The sequence below is a fragment of the Ruditapes philippinarum genome, unplaced genomic scaffold (genome assembly GCF_026571515.1).
Source record: "Ruditapes philippinarum isolate M1 unplaced genomic scaffold, ASM2657151v2 ctg6775_1_1_1_1, whole genome shotgun sequence".
Taxonomy (NCBI): domain Eukaryota; kingdom Metazoa; phylum Mollusca; class Bivalvia; order Venerida; family Veneridae; genus Ruditapes; species Ruditapes philippinarum.
Window position 1 is genome coordinate 62,530 of NW_026852609.1, and position 20,414 is coordinate 82,943.

General features: G+C 33.0%; 2 protein-coding genes across 2 annotated transcripts; both read right to left on the bottom strand.

Moving 5' to 3' along the window:
• Positions 1 to 1,204: 1,204 nt before the first annotated feature.
• On the bottom strand, positions 1,205 to 2,978 carry LOC132719010 (uncharacterized). Its single transcript, XM_060702746.1, has 2 exons — positions 1,831 to 2,978; positions 1,205 to 1,496 (listed from the first exon to the last, which is right to left on the bottom strand). The coding sequence occupies exons 1-2, from the start codon at positions 2,976 to 2,978 to the stop codon at positions 1,205 to 1,207; spliced, it is 1,440 nt and encodes a 479-aa protein (XP_060558729.1).
• A 10,611-nt stretch (positions 2,979 to 13,589) lies between these two features.
• On the bottom strand, positions 13,590 to 20,400 carry LOC132718999 (uncharacterized). The gene is made up of 10 exons (XM_060702736.1): positions 20,192 to 20,400; positions 19,425 to 19,611; positions 18,879 to 18,961; positions 17,754 to 17,824; positions 17,293 to 17,418; positions 16,870 to 17,010; positions 16,525 to 16,708; positions 16,144 to 16,176; positions 15,395 to 15,604; positions 13,590 to 14,266 (listed from the first exon to the last, which is right to left on the bottom strand). Exons 1-10 carry the CDS (start codon positions 20,376 to 20,378, stop codon positions 14,133 to 14,135), a joined length of 1,356 nt encoding a protein of 451 aa, XP_060558719.1. The 5' UTR covers positions 20,379 to 20,400; the 3' UTR covers positions 13,590 to 14,132.
• Between the last annotated feature and the right edge of the window lie 14 nt (positions 20,401 to 20,414).

Genomic DNA, 20,414 nt, shown 5'->3' on the forward strand with positions numbered 1-20,414 from the left:
TAAATAATGTTTTGGTAACTGCAGTAGGCAAGCATTTTGGGAAATATCCATCCCGCTTAACCCTTTTCCCCATGAGCATATTGTGAAAAATGGCCATTTTCACTGAAAAGCCTCCTCTTACAAGTTCAAACTGCTATGAAACTATGAAAAATGCTTCAATACGAACCAAACTTGGCACAAAAAGTGCTCACTTTTTTAAGCAACATTTCTCAAACTAAAACATGTGTTTGGGGCCCAAATAGGACATTTTTTCACTATTTCAGGCCTAAAAAAGGGGGGGGGGGGGTCCAAAGTGCGTTGTTTCGCGTATATATGAGGTAAAGGGTTAAGAAACTGGTTGCACCTGGAAGCAGGTTAAATTAATAAATTTAACAAGACTGACCAAGAAGTTGAAGTTCAATTATTATTCTGCTGCTACCTAACCACAAGGTTTTATGACAAAACATTTTGTTTGTACTTAAAGATATAATCTTTTAACCTAGGAGCTGTCATGGTCTGAATGTGAGTGTTAGCACAATTTTAAGATTCATATTTTTGAATATTATAATTATCAGGTATCACTTATGAATTTTTGCCATGAGGATTAGATTTTTTGCAATTTCTTACACATAATACCTGTATTTCTTAATGTATTCAAGCAATTATTTGTGGCAGAATTCTCTACATTGCTATCATGTGATTGTATTAAGTGCTTCCATCATGGATTTACAGTCAAACCTGTGAACATAGGTCACCTGAAGGAGAGACCAAACATGGCCTTTACAGACAAGTGGTTACTTTTTAGGGGTAGCTATATTCTGTTAAATCAATGAATGGTTGTTGAAAGATGGTCTTTAGTTACATGGTTACAATTGCAAACAAAGGTCTTCTAAAGGAGATACCATTAAGATTGGCCTTTATAAACAAGTGATCTTTTTTATTATTCTATATGGGGACGGGGTTACTGTGGTTTGTTTTAAATCAATGAATGGTTGTTCAAAGAATGATGGTCTTTATTTAAATGGTGATATTTATTCAGAGATGGTCTTTAACACAGATTTGACTGTATGTTCTTCCAATTTGCTTGGATTAATGTTTCATAAGTGGTTTGGGAAATATCCAATTGTGTTGTGTGGGAAAGCTTTCAAATGGGTTTTATACAACAGCTGTTAGGAAGTTAACAGTTGTATTTACCTGACAGTGAGGGCAACAGTCTTTAATATTTTCAGAGTGTGTAATAGTCTGACCTTAGACTTACAGGGGAGATTTGGCCAACTTCGATATTGTCAGTAATATCAAAGTTAACATGTGTAAATCCTTTAACAGCTGTGTCATACTTTTTAAGTGGGTTGCTTTTATCATTATTGGGTGGCATAGGCAAGTCGTTATTGGGTGGCATAGGCAAATCATTATTGTGTGGTATAGGCAAATCATTATTGGGTGGTATAGGCAAATCATTATTGAGTGGCATAGGCAAATCATTATTGGGTGGTATAGGCAAATCATTATTGGGTGGCCTAGGCAAGTCATTATTGGGTGGTATAGGCAAATCATTATTGTGTGGTATAGGCAATCATTATTGGGTGGTATAGGCAAATTATTATTGGGTGGTATAGGCAAATTATTATTGGGTGGTATAGGCAAATCAATATTGGGTGGTATAGGCAAATCATTATTGGGTGGTATAGGCAAGTCATTATTGGGTGGTATAGGCAAATCATTGTTGGTTGGTATAGGCAAATCATTATTGGTTGGTATAGGCAAATCATTATTGAGTGGCATAGGCAAATCATTATTGGGTGGCATAGGCAAATCATTATTGTGTGGTATAGACAAATCATTATGGGTGGCCTAGGCAAGTCATTATTGTGTGGTATAGGCAAATCATTATTGTGTGGTATAGGCAAATCATTATTGGGTGGCCTAGGCAAGTCATTATTGGGTGGTATAGGCAAATCATTATTGGGTGGCATAGGCAAATCATTATTGTGTGGCATAGGCAAATCATTATTGTGTGGTATAGGCAAATCATTATTGGGTGGCATAGGCAAATCATTATTGTGTGGCATAGGCAAATCATTATTGTGTGGTATAGGCAAATCATTATTGGGTGGCCTAGGCAAGTCATTATTGGGTGGTATAGGCAAATCATTATTGTGTGGTATAGGCAAATAATTATTGGGTGGCCTAGGCAAGTCATTATTGGGTGGTATAGGCAAATCATTATTGTGTGGTATAGGCAAATCATTATTGGGTGGCCTAGGCAAGTCATTATTGGGTGGTATAGGATAATCATTGTGTGATATAGGCAAATCATTATTGGGTGGCCTAGGCAAGTCATTGTTGGGTGGCAAAGGCAAGTCATTATTGAGTGGTAAAGAAAAGTCATTATTGGGCAGCATAGATAAGTCATTATTAGGGGGTAAAGGCAAGTCTTTATTGGGTGGCCTAGGCAAGTCATTATTGGGTGGTATAGGCAAATCATTATTGTGTGGTATAGGCAAATCATTATTGGGTGGTATAGGCAAATTATTATTGGGTGGTATAGGCAAATTATTATTGGGTGGTATAGGCAAATCAATATTGAGTGGTATAGGCAAATCATTATTGGGTGGTATAGGCAAATCATTATTGGTTGGTATAGGCAAATCATTATTGGGTGGTATAGGCAAATTATTATTGTGTGGTATAGGCAAATCATTATTGGGTGGCCTAGGCAAGTCATTATTTGGTGGTATAGGCAAATCATTATTGTGTGGTATAGGCAAATCATTATTGGGTGGCATAGGCAAGTCATTATTGGGTGGTATAGGCAAATCATTATTGGGTGGTATAGGAAAATCATTATTGGGTGGCCTAGGCAAGTCATTATTGGGTGGTATAGGCAAATCATTGTGTGATATAGGCAAATCATTATTGGGTGGCCTAGGCAAGTCATTGTTGGATGGCAAAGGCAAGTCATTATTGAGTGGTAAAGAAAAGTCATTATTGGGCAGCATAGATAAGTCATTATTAGGGGGTAAAGGCAAGTCTTTATTGGGTGGCAATGGCAAATCATTTTTGTGTGGCAAAGGCAAGTCATAATTATGGGTTAAAGGCAAGTCATTATTGAGTGGTAAAGAAAAATCATTATTGGGCAGCATAGACAAGTCATTATTAGAAAGGGGTAAAGGCAAATCATTTTTGGTAGCAAGGACAAGTCTTTTTAAGGTGGTAAAGGCAAGTCATATTTGGGCAGCAAAGGCAGATCATATTTGGTTTGTAATGGCAAATCATATTTGGATATCAAATGCAAATTTTAATTGGGTGATGTAGGCAAGTCATTATTGGGTGGCATATGCAATCATTATGGGTTGCATTGACAAGTTATTGTGCAGCATAAAAAAGTTATGATCAGGTGGCACAGGTAAATCATTATTGGCACTAAGCTTTAACAGGGTATGGTAAATCATATAAAAGTAGACACAGCTACAAAATCTACAGGTTATAATGTTGATATAATGATCCTACAGGTATAGACAGGAAAATTGATATAATAATGATAATCATCAAGGTTAAAAGGTGGAGAATCTACTCCCAGCAATAATATAATAACATCTCGTAGCTATGTGTAATAATATCTTCGAGAATGTAGAAAATATGTCAGCACATTGTGGCAATAACATTATAATGAAAAAAAAAACAGGTTGAGAGGAAAAGCATTGCAACTTTACTTACAATATAGAAAAGGGGAGACAACTGTATTTCAACAAATTCCATAATTTACAACAGTGGTTTGAAAAAAGTCCACATTTTTGTTTTTTTCTTCAGAAGTTAAATCACTCATCATGGTGCTATAGTATATGTACTTGTAAGTAATGATGTACAGTAATTCTGGCAGTCGATCATAAACAAAACAGATTATAAAAAAAAATCTCAAGCTCTGAGCAAGTTAAAGAAGTAAGCTGCTGTAGTAAATCAAAGCACAGAAGGCGCTGAATTTGTTTGGGTCTCAGAATGTAAGAAAGGTGCAGGTTGTGAGATTATATGTTTAGTGCCACCAATGCTTTCCAGCGTTTTAATTGTAGTAAATTGGCTATAAGACTAATTGCAACACTGATATTCAATCCAATGTTTATTTGACTTTAACAATTTAAAAAAATGAGTTACCTTTACTGGGATTTGAACTCCAGACCTCTCGCTTCCTAAGCGAGCCCGAAAACCCTTCAGCCACGGTTAAATTTATATGTGAACGACCTGAAGAAAACCATATTATTCTAAATTAGGGCTTGTAACGACTTTTAACTGTTGTTTAACACAGATGTAAATAATCCTGAAGCTTACTATAAGCATGTATATTTATAAAGAGTCAAAGGGCTTCAAGTTCTTTGGTATTTTCTGATCTTTGCAATCTAAATCGTACTGTATATCTGTATGCATTTTCCTGTATAAGTTTATTTTTATGTATTATAATTCATTTTGTAAGGCACATACGGAATTCTGCATAACTAGAGTTGCATCAAAAATCATTTATGAACTTTTTTTAATGACAGCCACACTTTATCCTTGTAAATCATGGCTACTTCCTTAGCAAAAACAATTAAAAAAAGAATTTAACAAAAAAAAAATTTCCTCGACTGGGATTCGAACTCGAGACCTCTCACTCACTAAGCGAGCGCCTTACCACTGTACCACGGAGAAGTTTTACACAGAATGTCTGAATAATATCAAGTGATTCTAAATTTAGAACTTCCATTGCATTCAGGTTTGTAATCCCTATAATTTCGAGGTATTTTGTTCAGGGTAAACCTGTTGTTTAAAATTGAAGTAAATATTTTAGCGAAAATCCTCTCGCCCAAACAGTCCGACATGTAGAATCTATATATTCCACTACTCGGTTTGTGTAGTATTCGGTAATCTACATGGCTAAAAATAGTATTTTCATTGATAAAATCATATTCATCCGCGTAATTTGTGATTGTGCATTTATTGACAATTCTATAAGCCAACGCTATTGTTTAACTTTAAATGCGTTGTAATTTGTTGGATACTTGTAACAAAATAAAATATTTCTTTCTTTTAAATCGCTAGTTTTAAGCTGTTTTGAGAACTACTTGTTGTTAGGTTTGTCATTAACTTCTGTGTCAGAGATTGAATGTCCGCTTTGTATTTAGTTATTTTCGATCAGAAAATACCAGAAAACAATATTAGAAATCTTCGACCATTCGGGAATTACTTTGCTTGAAAATTGATGCGCCTGTCTTTGACCATCTTTACGCAGTGATCTCCCCTGAATTTTTCGGCTTTAGTGTACATACAAAAGGGAAGTAACCGCTTCAAAAAAGTGGACTACTTTCGGCATTTGCAATTAAGAACATTAGACTCTGAAATTTCGCTACCATTATTTGTTTGGTCTGACGACCCAAACAAATAAAAAGTGCAAGAAGATGTTGCATAATTATAAAAAAAAAGAAGTTAGGAACAGGGTTTAGTTATATAATTATTAGCTCCTATTTTCCTATTTTTTATACAGTCTAAAATTTGAATCACTGGCAAAGAATTAGATTAAAGAAGCTATGCTGAGGTCAAAAAGGCTAAAATTTAACATAAAGTTTTAAATTCTTACATGGATCATAATTATGATACACATAAAATGGAAAGACACTAAAAAAATATACTCTAAGTTAAATTGGAAATTGATTTTTTGCATAATATTTAGCACAGTTTGGGCAAAAAAGCATTGCAACGCCTTAAATTTTATGGTCATTTTGCACAATGTTAATGAAGGTATTTATTCTGGCTGGGAAAATGAAGTTTTAGGGAATGTTTTTAAATTTTGCGCCCAGACCTATATCAAATGGTACACAACCAAAAAAAAACAAAACAACAAAATACCAGTCCCTTCATGTCAGAAAACCTCAGACTGTACCAGTCCTGAAAAGTAAGAGTATAATGTGTTAAAAGATAACTTTTTTTACAATTAATTATTCAATATTTATTTGTATATTAACCAAACATAATATAATATTATACTTTAAATTTGCCATTTTATCAAAGTTTACAAAAAAAAGTATGTATGACTTAAATAAAGGGAGATTATTCTGTTAAGACTAAACAGATACCATGCTGGTTTTTACAAGAGTTGTGTTTCTTTACACCTCCTGTTTACAGACCAATGAAATAAATCATAGTTAATGAGATTTGAGACTGAAATAATGTAAAAATAAATAATTTATTTAGTTTCAGAACAAATAAAAAATCTGTTTAATAAGTCATTGGACATTCATGTTCCTTTACTTGTCTACATATCTTTTAAATAGTTCAAACAAATTATATAAATCTATAAAACTTGACCTGAAATGTTTCCTATAAGTTTATAATGTTATTTATTTTTAACTGAATTATTCCAAATAAAAAAAATAATGGAAGCATAAAATTTTGTAAAAAAGAAACTTTAGTATCATTGAATTAAATTTTCCTAAGAAGACTTTGTCTCTTCCCAATTTTTTTAATAAGGGAATTTAAACAATTTCAATAGAAAGGTTGGTAAATCACCTAGGTCCAGTTAATAGTACTGGTGCTTTAAAGGAATTTAAGTTTACAAAAAATGTTCACCTTCTTTGGAGATATGTAAGTTATGTATCATACATCATACACAGATCCAAGTGGGGGTGGGGCTGATGTAGGGAATTATGCCCCCCCCCCCCCCCCCCCTCAGATTTGGCTAGTCTGTGAAACCCTTCTGAGAGTTTGATATGATATCAATTAGTGAAAATCAGAAAATTTTGACTTGTGATCCCTTTTAGAAAATATCAACACCACTTTGGAATATGCATTAATTACCCCTGGTTGAAAATTGAAACTTTAGTACCCACTGTGGTATAAAATCCAGAATCTGTGCCTGTACATTGCAGTATCTTTCTCTTTTTTTCTACTGGCATACATTTATCTGAAAATATAGAATGAATCATTTACTTCCCTTTCATAGAGGATTCTGGGCATTTTTTTGCAGGGTAATCATCTATTTATCGATAAATAAGAGAACATAATTTGGAATATTACAATTTCAAAATTTTACTGATTAGGTGCATTTATATAAGAATGTATGGTAAAAGCATAGGTGCATTTTGCATTTATAAGGGAATGTATGGTAAAAGCTTAGATGCATTTATATGAGAATGTATGATAAAAGCATAGGTGCATTTATATAAGAATGTATGGTAAAAGCATAGGTGCATTTTGCATTTATAAGGGAATGTATGGTAAAAGCTTAGATGCATTTATATGAGAATGTATGATAAAAGTATAGATGCATTAATATGGGCATGTATGGTAAAAGCATAGGTGCATTTATAAGGGAATGTATGGTAAAAGCATAGGTGCATTTATACCAGAATGTATGGTAAAAGCATAGGTGAATTTATATGGGAATGTATGGTAAAAGCATTTTTGCTACTTATAAATTGTGGCAAGTGCACTTATATGAAAGTGTACGGCATGTAACAGTGTCCAAATTTTTTCTTACTCATTCTGGTACAGATTCCAAAGTTATTAAGACCGATGTATGATGTGCCAGCGACAGTGTACATGTATTGTTTGTAGATATGTTTACTAACTGGTCACATGTGGCAGCAATTAGTGATCATTATATAGGTAACGTGGTGATGATGTATATGATTGTATGCTGTGAAAAACATTCTATATCTATAATTCCCTCACTAAATCGTCAGATTATTGAGTATAATTAAGAAAATTTATATAGTGTTTAAGGCCCATTATGTCCCAGAAATAGTTTTTGTTATGTCTCAAAAGATTTACATTTTGGTGTCCTTATAATTTCCAAAAAGTTATTCATTGATGCATCACCGGAATTGTTGTTTTGGCAATTAGTATGATTATAATGATTTAGTATTTTGAAAGTCAAAATACTACTTTGTTTACATTTTGCTTCTTTTATGACAAAAATATTTCACATTCAGGGCTACATTCTAAGGTGATTAGCCTTTTACATTCTCTAAAAACAATTATTTAAACATTATAAAACTCATGTTTGCCCTTTCTAAAGAATGATTGTTTTTATCATTTCTCAAACATAATGTGCATCACCTACATGTATATTTAAACATAATTATGTGGGAAACAATTCCAGCTCATATGGCACTTTAATTTTTTATTAAATTAGAATGATCATAATTTTCATAATCTTTTAACTGTGTGACATCTTAAAGCAATAAGGAGTTCAATTTGTGGCCACCATGACATTTATTCGTAACCACTTGAACTCCATAAGGTAGGAGGAATTATTACACTGTAGTACCGTCTTACTCTTCTTTAAATTGTTAATTATAATTTCTAATTAAATTATATACCATTATGTTTAAAAAGTAACTACAAAATATGTTGAGAAATTATATATTGAGGAGAAGTTGGCATTGACTTGTGGAGAATTTAAAAACACCAGTTAGGTTTGTGGAATATTTAGAAATACTGACTGATTTACTGTGCCTTAGAAAATGTTATAAAAATGACCATAAAAAATAAGTGTCTCCATAATTTCACAGCATACAGATATAACAAGGATATTTTTTTTCTTTGTTCTATAGGCACCTGTTACATAATAACACCAGGAACTTAATTGATTAATTTTTAAAATTCACAAAAAGAAACAAAACAAATACAATTTATATATCTCAATTGCTATATTTCTTCAAGGACTGTATTACTAAAATTATTCAATCCATGCAAATGATTATCAAATAATTTTGCTTCAGTTATATATATCCAAGTAAAACATAAGGAGAAAGTAAATATTATGAGATGTTTGACAGCTTATAATTGTAAACCAGTTTACCCCCTCCCCACCTCTTAGCATCTGTCACCCCCTGGTGACCTTGGGAATCAAGGCCACCTTTATCATCAAAGATCTTTCTCATTTTCTACATAGTAATACATACTAATAAAAAATATGTTACAAGTAGCGATGATTGTCCAGAGATACTGCTTTTCCCCCCACTGCATGCCTTATATTATCACACACTGATAAGCACAGCCAACTAGGCTTATCAGCATTGTCATACAGAGGTATCCCAGGAGGCACCTCTCTCTGTGCTTGATGGCTGATTAGGATCAGTGCATAGTGTGGCTAGATGCATTGACTTAGTTTTTTCATCTTACACATTTCTGTCCAGCTTCTCTTGTGTTTTTTTGCTGAATCAGCAAATTTTGGAGTTAATTTATTTCAGGAAAGGAAAAGTGCATTTCAACACATTAATAGGTTTTAAAGTACTTTTATTTCTTTTCTGGATATAATTACATTGGTTGTATACTAATTCGCTGGAGGGATTTTGTGCTTGTTAGTATAAGCACCAAAGGTATGTTTTTATTACAGCAACATATTTTGTTGCAGAAACTGCTTGGGTTAATGCATTTGCATGAGAATAGTGATGTGCATGCATTTTGTATAATAGATTCATATATATTATCTTAGTTTTGACTCATCCTGTTTTGGCAGTTTTTGAATTTATATGCTGTCAACAATCAACAATAAAGGTCTTGATTTATTTAGATGGTTTAAACTTCAAAGTCTCAATGTATGAACAAGTTCATTACTGGTATAATAAAACTTACCTGTGGAATGGGAGTCTTTAAAATACAACAGTCATGCAACCTTTCTTAAAACAAAATACAGTCAAACCTGTGTTAAAGATCACCTCTGACTACAGATCATCCTGTAAATAAAGGCTACTTTTGGAAATTCTTCAGAGTTTAAATCTAACATAAGGGCTCTAAATAGACCATTTAATGCCTGTAAAAGTCATGTAAGGTCTCTGCTTTGGATGGCCTTTGTACACATGTTTGACTTTATATCAAAGCTTTTGCATCTGCTAAATTGCTATTGTGTAACTATGATGTCACAACAATTCCTTGCAAACTGACAGTTCAAAATTTAGTTCAAAGATTAAAGGCCCTTTTTGATAGTGAAAGACCCTAAGTATTTGTGTATGGATTTGTAATCCAGGGGTTGTTCTGGTTTGATCTTGAGGCCAAGTGAAAGTTCTCTGAGATGGAAGTTCTTCGTGACAATTTTTCTTGGATGTTCAGTTTAAGTGTCATTTTTCTCTCATTGTACATAATAGCAATAATCAGCACATTAGCATAATTTCTTTGATAAATTAACATTTTGTTCAAGCTGTCCTCATTTTTAGCTTACGAGCTATCCAGTTTAACTGACAATAGGTAGAGTGTTGGACTGTGATTCAGGCATCCCTGGCTCGATTCCCCTGAGGTACAGGTCACTTTCGTTTTGATTGATCATGAAGTCCTGTCTATGGTCATTTGCATTGTACCTCTGCTCTGGCATGCACTGAAGTTATCAGTTCCTTGAGAAAATGAAGGCAACTAGTACTGGTAAACTGTTTGACAGCCTGCTCATGAGGAACGATGTGGTGGCTGAAACTGTGCTCTAGTAAGTTCAATGTGGTTTACTCAGACATGGTGCTGAGTAAAAACTATCAACATGACCACTACCACTCATTTTTAGCTCAAACTTTAAAAAAAAATTATATTATAATCAGTCTGGCCTGTATAATAGAACATTATATTAGTGACATTATAGGGCTTATCAGTTTTATGCTGGGTTTATTTGATGGATTAAGACACAAAGTTGATTTGCCTCAGAGAATGTGCATGCTGGTACAACAATGTATATTATAACAATGTAGATTGTTATGATTACTTATGATAATGTAATCATTATGTTCATCTTCTATAAGCCTTATCTTTCCAACAAGTTACTTCACGCCATATGTGAGGGCTGTATAGACAGTCTCCAAACCTACTTTTTGCATACTGGAAAAAAATAAAACAAACAGTGTTGAAATAATGCACCAGCCGGTGAAAATCCATGCCTTTTCCCATTTGGCATAGAGGAGACTTTGAAACTTTTTTATAATCAAACCTAAAATAAAGACCCTCTCCATTCAGGGGCTGGTCCAAAATGTGAAATCCCAGCTAAATGCCCCAGCTTTGCCAGTTGAATACAGTCAAACCTGTACTAATCTTCACCTGACCTGAACTGCCACAAATTAAGGCGCCCACAACAAAAATCACTCTTTTTTTTAATACATCTGTTACACTATCTTGTCAGTAAAAATGACTTAGCTTAATGGATGGCACATAGTATTTTATTAAGTGCCTGAAATCTTTCTAACCATCACAACAGCTTTTTTTGTGCTTTATTTGCTTTTTGAAAAAAATGTCAGCTTTATTATTTCTATTTTGTGGATTTAATGAAAAAAGAATTTCCCTGATGAAAATTTCGTAAATGTTATTTCAACAAAATTTCAGTTTTCATTTTATTATCTTATTTGAATGATTATTATTATATAAAAATATGTAAAGTTTATGTTTCTTAGTGATTAGTACATGTATGTATAATACAGTGCAATCTCTGCAGAATGACCCTCTGTAGAGCAATACACGGATTGACAGTTTCCGAAATTGGCAGACAACAGGCTATTCTTATCAGTGGAATTGCAAGTTGCGTATCTCACTAGTATATAAAACGTATGTAAAATGGTCTGACTTTTGGTAGGTTTAACCGTAAATTTAAATACGGTACCTTGAGTGTTGGTTATTTACTTAGTTCATATAGAGACTGTCAATGGGTGTATTACCTCTGTACAACAGAAGTTTAAATTTTTTCCACTATAAATTTAACCTGTCAAGAACAACCCCTCTCATCAACAACCAATATCTTTACTTCTCAAAGGTTAATGAAGCTCGACAGAGGTTTTGCTGAAGTCATTCTTTCACATTTTATCATTTTCATGAAAGTTAATTACATGCATTTCCTATCTAACCCTCCAAATTTTGCACACACGGATATGGGCATTAAGTCAGGGCTTCCGCTTATTTCCAAAAACTGGAAGTCAGAGACTGCAAAATGTCTGACACCAGGAAGTCACATTTATAATATAGGTAAAGAAGAAAAAAGAATAATATTCTGGATGTCTCAGATCAAAAATCATGAGTAATTGACCCCCAAACTTCCACTAAAGGAAACCCTGTTGAATGTATCATATCCAAAGATTCATCAGCTAATACATGATTGTAATGCATGTTTTCTTAGGGAACATAAGAATTTGTTAAAAATATTTTATTTTATTTTATATTGTTACTGTTAAAAGAAAGGTCACTCTTTCTGTGCTTGTTTAGTTTTGGAGCTTTCCTACTGAACTATGGACTAATTTATGCTGGATTATTGACATGTCATGCTGAATCATGGATTTATAATTGATTTATTATCATGAATAGTTGTGAACTTATTATACTGAGTTATGGAGTTACCAAACTGAATTATACAGAAGGCATTTAACTCCCTCAGCCATGTTAAGTTAAAGTTGTTTACTTTGAATCCCTGACCCTTAGTGCTGTGGACTTGAATCTTAACAGGGACGTCTTTCATGTGAGGAAACTGGTATTCAGCTAGATTTAATAGGTCAGTGGTGCCTGTGCCTGAAATCACCATGAAGGAGCACATGAGGTCTTCCTACTGGAATGTTGCCATATGACCACTGTCAGGGTGACTTAAAAAACCAAACCCTCAAAAATATATCATGAAGAATTATGGACTTACTATACAGAGAACTGAATAATTGGATTTACCATGCTGAATAATGGAGTTAATTGTTAAATTATGTATTTCATCATACTTAATTATTATCCTGAGCTATGGCCTTATCATGCTTAAATAAAGAATAAAAATACTAAATTATGGATGTGTCATACCAAACAATGGACTTACTATGCTAAATTATGGACTTATATTATGGATTCATTATAATACTGAGTTATCATGCTGAGCTATGGCCTTATCATGCTGAAATAAAGATTAATCAAAGTAAAATATGGACTTATCATACAAAATAATGGACTTACCATGCTGAATTATGGACTATAATACTAATAATTATTGACTTATCATGCTGAATTATGGACTTATTGTGCTGAAATATAGGCTATATAATCATACTAAATTATGGACTTATTTTACCAAATAAAGGGTTTATCATGCTAAATTATGGGCTTATAATAATATTTAATCAGGGACTTTTAATAATATGCTGAATAAAATACTAATTATACTAAAATATGGACATATAAACTTATCATGTTTTATTATAGACCTGTCTTGATGAATTATAGACTAACCATGCTAAATCATGGACTATAACGCTTAATTATGGATTCATCATGCTATATGTAAGTTGTTTTTTTCAAAGTTTATGTTATTTGGATTGGAGCTCCTTTAACATACTATTTTGTCACCATAGTGCAGAAATGAGTTAACTCCTACTAAATTAAACATGTGTTAATCCATTACTGCACGAAGGTGACAAAATGACTGCGTGTGTTTATTGACCGACCCTCTCTCGATACCAATCTGAATATGTAAGATAATAGAACAAATTAGTCAGATAGATACAACCTTGCTGATGGTATAATTAGTTACAGGCAGTCTTTATGTATATGAGAAAATATTTATAATCTTTGACATCATTCCCTACAGCTTATATCTATCTACCTTCAGTAACCCACATTCCCAAGAGAAAATATATGCGGGATTCCCAGTGGGATCCCAATGGAATCCCGAATGGGATTCCACCGGGATTCCACTGGGATAAAATAATGGGATCCCGACCGGGATTCCACTGGGATCCCGCCAAATCCCAATTGGGATTCCGCAAAATCCCAATTGGGATCCCGCCAAATCCCAATTGGGATCCCGTCAAATCCCAATTGGGATCCTGCCAAATCCCAATTGGGATTCCATTGGGATCCCGGTTGGGATATCCTTACAAAATCCAAATCTGGGATTCAAACAATATCACAGTAAAAAAATGCAGCATAGCTTTTTCTGACAAAAAAAAAAAAACACACCAAAAAATCAAGAGGGTCATATGCTGGTAAAAGATAACAGATGGACGCCAGACAAATTGTGATCACAAGAGCTCACCTTGTCACTTTGTGACAGTTGAGCTAAAAAACATAACAAAAACTGGAAATACTTTTACATGTGTGATTAGTATTTAAAAATTGTACATCTGGGTATTAAAAATATTTACAACATGCTTCATCAGTTTTTCATTTCTATTATCTATATATATAGTTTTTCACTTTTTGCATTTATATTTGCCATTTTTTATTCCTCGAATCTTATCATTCAGTTTATAAACAATCTTCTCCATCCACAGTTTGGACTTCTCCTCCTCTGACCTGTCTAACAGGTATCTACTGAAAATCTGACCTGAAATAGATTAATAAATAAAAATCACTTTAAGCATAGATACCAAATTCTTTATCAACGTTCAAAATTTAAAAACTCCTGAAGCAACTAGAACTCCGGGAGTCGGATATGTCGCCTTGTGAATAATATAGTTTAGGAGAAGTGGCCGGGACAAAAATGAAATATGAAACTAACAAAGGGCAATAACTCAAAAAATAATAGGTGCAGAGCAGCAGTTTCTGTGCACTGCACTTCTTATCAATAAGATCAATCATTCTATGAAGTTTCAAGTCCATATCTTTTATAATTTATGATAAATGGCCTGGACAAAAATAAAGTATGAAAATTAATAAAGGGTAATAACTCAAAAAAAAAAAAAAAAAATGCAAAGTACCAGTTCTTGTACACTGCACTTTTTAAAAAATTAGATCTATCATCCTATGAAGTTGCAAGTCCATAGCTTTCATACTTTCGGAGAAATGGCCCGGACAAAAATAAAGTATGAAAATTAACAAAGGGCAATAACTCATAAAATTAGAAATGTAGAGTACCAGTTCTTGTGCACTGCACTTCTTCTTAATGAGATCTATCATCCTATGAAGTTTCAAGTCCATAGCTTTTATACATTTGGAGAAATGGCCCGGACAAAATTATGAAAATTTACAAAGGGCAATTACTCAAAAATTAAGAAGTGCAGAGTACCGGTCCTTGTGCACTGCACTTCAGGTCATTGAAAGAAGCATGCATACCAAGTTTGAAGTCTATCCGACTTACAGTGACTGAGCTATGCTCCGGACAAGCTTTGGGGGACGCCAACAAAAGTAACCCCTATTATGTCGCCTTTCCAAGGCGGCACAAAAATGTGCGCATCAATATCACTATATAATGATATTACATTAATGTATGAATAGGTTAATTTTAAATCCAATTAGGTTCCAATCAAATTAAGCTGCTAATTTTCCCACATTTTCTCTCTACCATTAATATAACAACCCCCCCCCCCCCCCCCCAAAAAAAAAAAAAATCTCAAGGGGCCTTTGCCTGATGGCTGTAGGAAAGAAATATATATAAAGACTTATGAAGGAAATTGTTTTCTGAGCTTTTTGATCTAGTCATTGAGATGAGAATGATATAAATAATTCCTCTTACTTCTTAAAGCCCTTCTTAGGTTTGGGGCCATTTCCCTCTTCAGTTTTCCGTGCCCATAAACTGTCATGTTCTGACAGTCTTCCTTGGTCACCAGGAATTCCAGTAGATTGAGGGCCAACTTTTCAGGTGTGGAACTCATTTCCAAGCACCTATTCAGCTCCTCTTTCCTCAGTTGCACCCCATACTTCGCTTCTCCCAAGTACACCAAATCTAATGATTGAATAAACAAAACAAAATCTTTTTATCATGTAATTCTTTCCATGCTTACATTAGTTGTTTGAAATATAATTACCCAAAATAAAAATAAGAGCCATTGAGAACCACCGCCAAACAGTGGCAAAGCTTGACTTTTTTACTTTTTACAATTAAATGGTTTAAATTTAACAAATCTTTAAAAAAGAAATTAAAGAAAATGTAGAGAAGTAAGTTTTTTAGCTTTCTTTTTTTATATTTCAAATATCTGTCTAGTCACACTTGTTTGTCCAAGTATTATGACAACTTAACCCAAATTCAATACTTTGGCCTTGACAGTCAAGGTCATTTAAACCTCGAGGTCATGGTCAATGGCAACCTTTCAGAAGGTCATGTCCAAAGAACAACATTCCTACCAAGAACCATAACGATAGTATATTCCCTCTTATTGTCAGGACAAAGATAACAGACTGTAGGCACGCACTGGCCAACCCCATCACAGGATATTCCCCACTTTTTAACATTAGAATAGAATATGCAATAAAAAAAAATCTCACCATATTCAGCATCATCCTTTTTTGGTTCATCCCCTGCACAATTGTAAGGAAAAAAAATCAAAATCATATTAATTTTAAATGAGACAACTAAAACATTTATTAACAAACCAGCAAAAACTTTTAGATTTAGTATAGTTGTCATAGAAATATAGTTGATACATGTATTAATTTTGTCTAATGATATTTGTCCTTCAACACATGCACTCTTTAATTTTTTTATGTGGTGAAGGTGAAAAATAATAGGTTAATATCGGTACTGAAGTCAGGAAAACTAATTATGAAAATGCCTTAAAGTTAATTAAAAAATGCCTTAAAGTTAAACACAGAATTAGTTAAACAATGTCAAATTAAACCTTTATGAATAAAGTTACCAAATAATACCTCTAGCATCCTTTTCCTCTGCTATTGGACTCATGTCCATTTCTACTAATTCCGTCTCCAAAGAACGGACAGGTGGAGTGCAACTGGTCTTTGGTGTCGACACAGTAACTGCCATGGTTGCTTGGGAAGTTGTTGGTGCTTCAGATAATGAATCATCTTCTTTCCTTGCAGTTTTTTTGTTTCCCTGAAATGTATACAAAATACTTAAACAGTACTAGGCAATGAATAAGAGAAAAGTTTCTTGTTAAATGAAAATATGACTGGCCCTTGACAGGGTTTTAACCAACATTAGTCTGACATGTTGACTTTCCATGCATGACATAAACATTTAATAACAGTAATTACCTTATACATTAACCTAAGGCACTGGTTACATTGAATGGACTCCAACAATGGCTCAATCAGGTTAATCAAAGTCTCTTGTTTATCTGTAATTCTCTTTAAGTCTGACTTCACTTCAGCTAAATCAGAACTTATTTGATCAACCTAGAAAGGTAACAATATGTTACAAAATTTCTTTTACAGAAAAAAGATATTTAAACAGACAGACAGAACGACCACAAACTTTTGTCAAACGAATAAATTTGACGAATAAAAAAACAAAAAATCTATTTGAAAATTAAGAAAAATAAAAGCATGCAAATAGCCATCTGCTGCAATTCATTACCAGAACAGTAGTTTCATTACTTCTTTTACCCAATTAATTACTAATTATTAATACAATTTAAAAAGGGTATATGTTCATAAAAACACTTAAAAAAAAGCTACCTTAGCACTCAAACTTTGATCTGGTCTATCTGGAAGAATTTCCAAAGATTTTAAGCTTGAAGCTTCAGACATGACCCTGTCCTTTTGCCTCTTGAGCTTTGAAGCCTCCTTTTTAGCATTTTGTGCCTATGAAAAAAGAAACATAACACTTGATGAAATTATGCTTTTCCTAAAAAGACTTCTAGAATAATATGATTTAACACAACCAGTTTTCTTATAAAACTTCATTGTAATAAGAAACAGTTACGCTCAAAATATACCATGCAAATGTCCATTGCATTTCACTAAGATACACATTGCAATGTGATATGCAGTATTGGCTATATGGGTTTGCTCCTTTCAATAATAGTAACTTTAACATGCTATTAATTATAATTAAAGTGACTTTAATCTAGCCTTCCTTTTACAAAAAGAGTTTAATGTTGAACAAATTTTTGTGTAACAATTTTTTTTTAAAGTACCTGGGTCTGAATATCTTTCATTGCAGGCAGCAATGAATCTAAGGCTTTCTTTTTTGGTATCACAGGAGTTTCTGTAAAGGAAAGTTATGTTAATTAATTTGTTTGCAATATTCAGTCAAATACACAGAATACTTAAGACACCATTAAAAATGGAGGTTAGCATAAGTATGGCCATCAATAAAAGGAAATGATATTTTGATTATTATTATTCATCTTAATCAAAGTTTGCAGAAGATGATGTAATAATTCAGACTATTATTGTTTGATTAAAGTTGAGATTCAGCCACCATTCTTTTAACACTGGCTATAGTTATACCATATTTGTTTAAAAATACATTTTGTATTAATTTTATTTTCCACAACACTTCTATATTCAATTAATCTTGTACAGGTGTGTTGCTGCAAGAAGCTACATTTCGCCAATTAAATGTATTTCTTATCAACTCCTGCTCTTTTTTTGTGTCCAGACAACCAAAATGAGTTTTATAAGTCTATGCAACTTATGCAACCTCATTGTGGCGAAATCAGAAAACAATTTCTGTTTGCACTTGAAATTCTGCCTTTGGGTCATCCGTAAACCAATAGAAAATCAACAAACACGGCTTTAAGTAGCAGTCCTGTATCAATAGTAAATTACCGCATTACATAACTGATGTTTTTAACCAAAATTAATTCTTTTTTATGAAACAATTACTTTTTAATGATTTACAGGGCTAACACACTGTTTAGCGTAGTTTGTTTGAACAAGAAAATCTTGTTTTTGCTGTGTTCCAGATAGCAACTATTTATACTGAATGTAGAACATACATAAGTTTATTATAGTCCTAATTTGCCTGTTAAAATTTGTATACAAACTTAAGTGTTACCTAGGAATTTTCCTTTTTAAATGATAATTTATGAACAATATATAAATGTTTAAAAGGATTTTAAAACTATGAATGCTTGTACTTTAAGCAGACAGAAACATATTTTATTTACAACTTTGATTAATGGATAAAAAGGAAGAATACAAAGAAACGGCACTTCAGCAACGGCTAAATGTGAACAAAATTTTAAAAAGGATCTACTGGTTTCAAACTTATCTGGTCCTTCAGCTTTAATTAATGTTTATTGATATACATGTACCTGAATCTTCAACCAATGTAACTTCAGCATCTTCCTCGTCATCAGAAATTGGTGGTAGTGCTGTGGCTACATGCTTTCTTTTTCTAAAGACAAATAAAGATCAAACTGAAAAATGTGCCGAGCTCTAAGAATATTACAAAGGCCTTGAAATAAATAATATTTAGGACGATGTTCAATCCAATATATATAAAGTGATTTTCTGTAAATTTAAGGGTGTACTTCAAAACCTGTTGTTCCTTCAGCAAGAAACTTTATCACTTAATGCTTAATACTAATTGGTTCCAGGAACAGATTTGAGAATGTTTCAATAAGCTTATAACTTCCAGCACAGACTGACTAATTTAAATTTGAATAATAGACTAATTGCTACTGATTGAATGATCCTCTTAGAGCTCAAATACTGTTCAAATGGTCCAAAATGACTTACAATATCCTGTAATCCTTAAAAGATACATATCAACAAAAATATTTGAATCACTTACATGTATGTAGATAAGGTTAAAATACACTTATCACAAATTCATTTTCCTGAACAATTTTACTCACCTGCTTTCCAATCCTTTCTGTTCTTTCAATTCATCTTTTTCAAGTAGCTGCTGAACTGACATTGTTTCTCCGACACATTCAGAATCAAATGCTGGTTTCATCCATACTCTTTCTACAAGACTTTTGAAGTCATTATTTGGGTCTTTGCCTTCAATGATGGCTTGTAAGAATTTCTTTCCAGATTCATCTAAAATTCATAAAGTAACATTTAAGGAAATATTATAAAATTCCAAAGACACTAGTCTGACTAGACTATGTATAGTGATGAATAATAAGTTATGATTCAGATACACACAAAATAAAAAAATAATCCTGGTAGGAAAGACAATCCAGACACTAAATCACATTTTTTTGCATTTACATAAATATCTTGGCCAATATCTTCATGTATATTTGCAATTTTAACCCACCAAAAAGAACTTCATTTTTTAATATTTAAGCCTATGATTATTTATGTTTATCTTGTTAGGTAACTAAGTGTTCTTTGTGTTTCTTTTTTTTAATAGGCCTGCATTTCATCATGTTTTTCACCTCGAAAATGAAAAAAATGCATTATAATTTTAACAATAATTATGGCTCGACTTGACAAAAGGCCGAGAGGACTTACCGTTCAAATTTGTTTACACGAGTGTTGATACAGGTAAAGCTCATTGAAAGTCAAATAATTTAATAATAACATGTTAAAATTTGTTATAGCTGCATAATAACTGAGATGCTACAAAACAAAACGGCTTAAAAAATCAGCATTTGATAATCTTATTTCTTACCAGATATTTTACCGAGGACCGCCTTTTGCAGACCGAATCCGGGACATTTTGCCGTCACTTCATCTTTCTCACGATAATCCGTGAGTGGTTTTCTTGGTTCAACAATGTTGGTAAGGTTCAGAACGTTTCCAGTCACAGGATCGTCATTAATCCATACAAAGATTCCAAAATATTTTGAAGCTTCCATTTTTGCTTTGTCTACGTTCGCGCTTTCCTTTCCTAT